Raw genomic sequence first — 748 nt, forward strand, 5'->3', positions numbered from 1 at the left:
GAGTGTTTGACAGGAAGAAGGAGCGTCTGTTTCACTGTCAGTTACCCATGATGCACTGTGACTGGTGTGTGTCTTACGTGGATCTCCTCTGTGCTGCAGGTCTTGTATAAAGTCTACATCTCCTTTGTGGAGGTGGGGCCAGCCAACGTTCAGACGGCTGATTACTTCAAAGGAGTCGGTGAGTCCACAGAGAAGAGCACACTGACCTCTGACCTCTAACCTCTGACCTCACCCTCCCTCCTCTTCCTCCTCAGCCTCCTTCCTCATCGTCAGTATCGGGGGGACTCTGGTGGGTCTGGTCTTCGCAGTCATCCTCGGCTTCATCACTCGCTTCACCAAGAAGGTTCGAATCATCGAGCCGCTCTTCGTCTTCCTGCTGGTCTACCTGGCGTACCTGACCGCCGAGCTCTTCTCCCTGTCTGCCATCCTGTCGTAAGTCCACCAGTACAACCGGTACAGCCGGTACAACCGGTACAACCGGTACGGCCGGTACAACCCGTACAGTCGGTACAACCGGTACAACCCGTACAGCCGGTGCAGCCGGTACAACCGGTACAACCGGTACAGCCGGTACAACCCGTACAACCGGTACAGCCGGTGCAGCCGGTACAACCGGTACAAACGGTACAACCGGTACAACCGGTACAGCCGTTACAACCGGTGCAGCCGGTACAGCCGTTACAACCGGTACAACCGGTACAACCGGTACAGCCGTTACAACCGGTGCAGCCGGTACAGCCGTTACAAC

At 56.6% G+C, this 748-nt stretch overlaps 1 protein-coding gene across 1 annotated transcript; it reads left to right on the top strand.

Moving 5' to 3' along the window:
• Positions 1-99: 99 nt before the first annotated feature.
• LOC111659307 (sodium/hydrogen exchanger 3-like) lies at positions 100-732 on the top strand (the record flags this gene model as incomplete). The annotated part of the gene is made up of 3 exons (XM_023412203.1): positions 100-178; positions 255-432; positions 505-732. Coding segments are annotated over 3 exons (485 nt in total), but the record flags the coding sequence as incomplete, so codon positions are not given.
• Between the last annotated feature and the right edge of the window lie 16 nt (positions 733-748).

Source organism: Seriola lalandi, unplaced genomic scaffold, assembly GCF_002814215.2.
Source record: "Seriola lalandi dorsalis isolate HSWRI2012SDOR001 ecotype SW California unplaced genomic scaffold, Sedor1 jcf7180001982466, whole genome shotgun sequence".
In the NCBI taxonomy this organism is placed as follows: domain Eukaryota; kingdom Metazoa; phylum Chordata; class Actinopteri; order Carangiformes; family Carangidae; genus Seriola; species Seriola lalandi.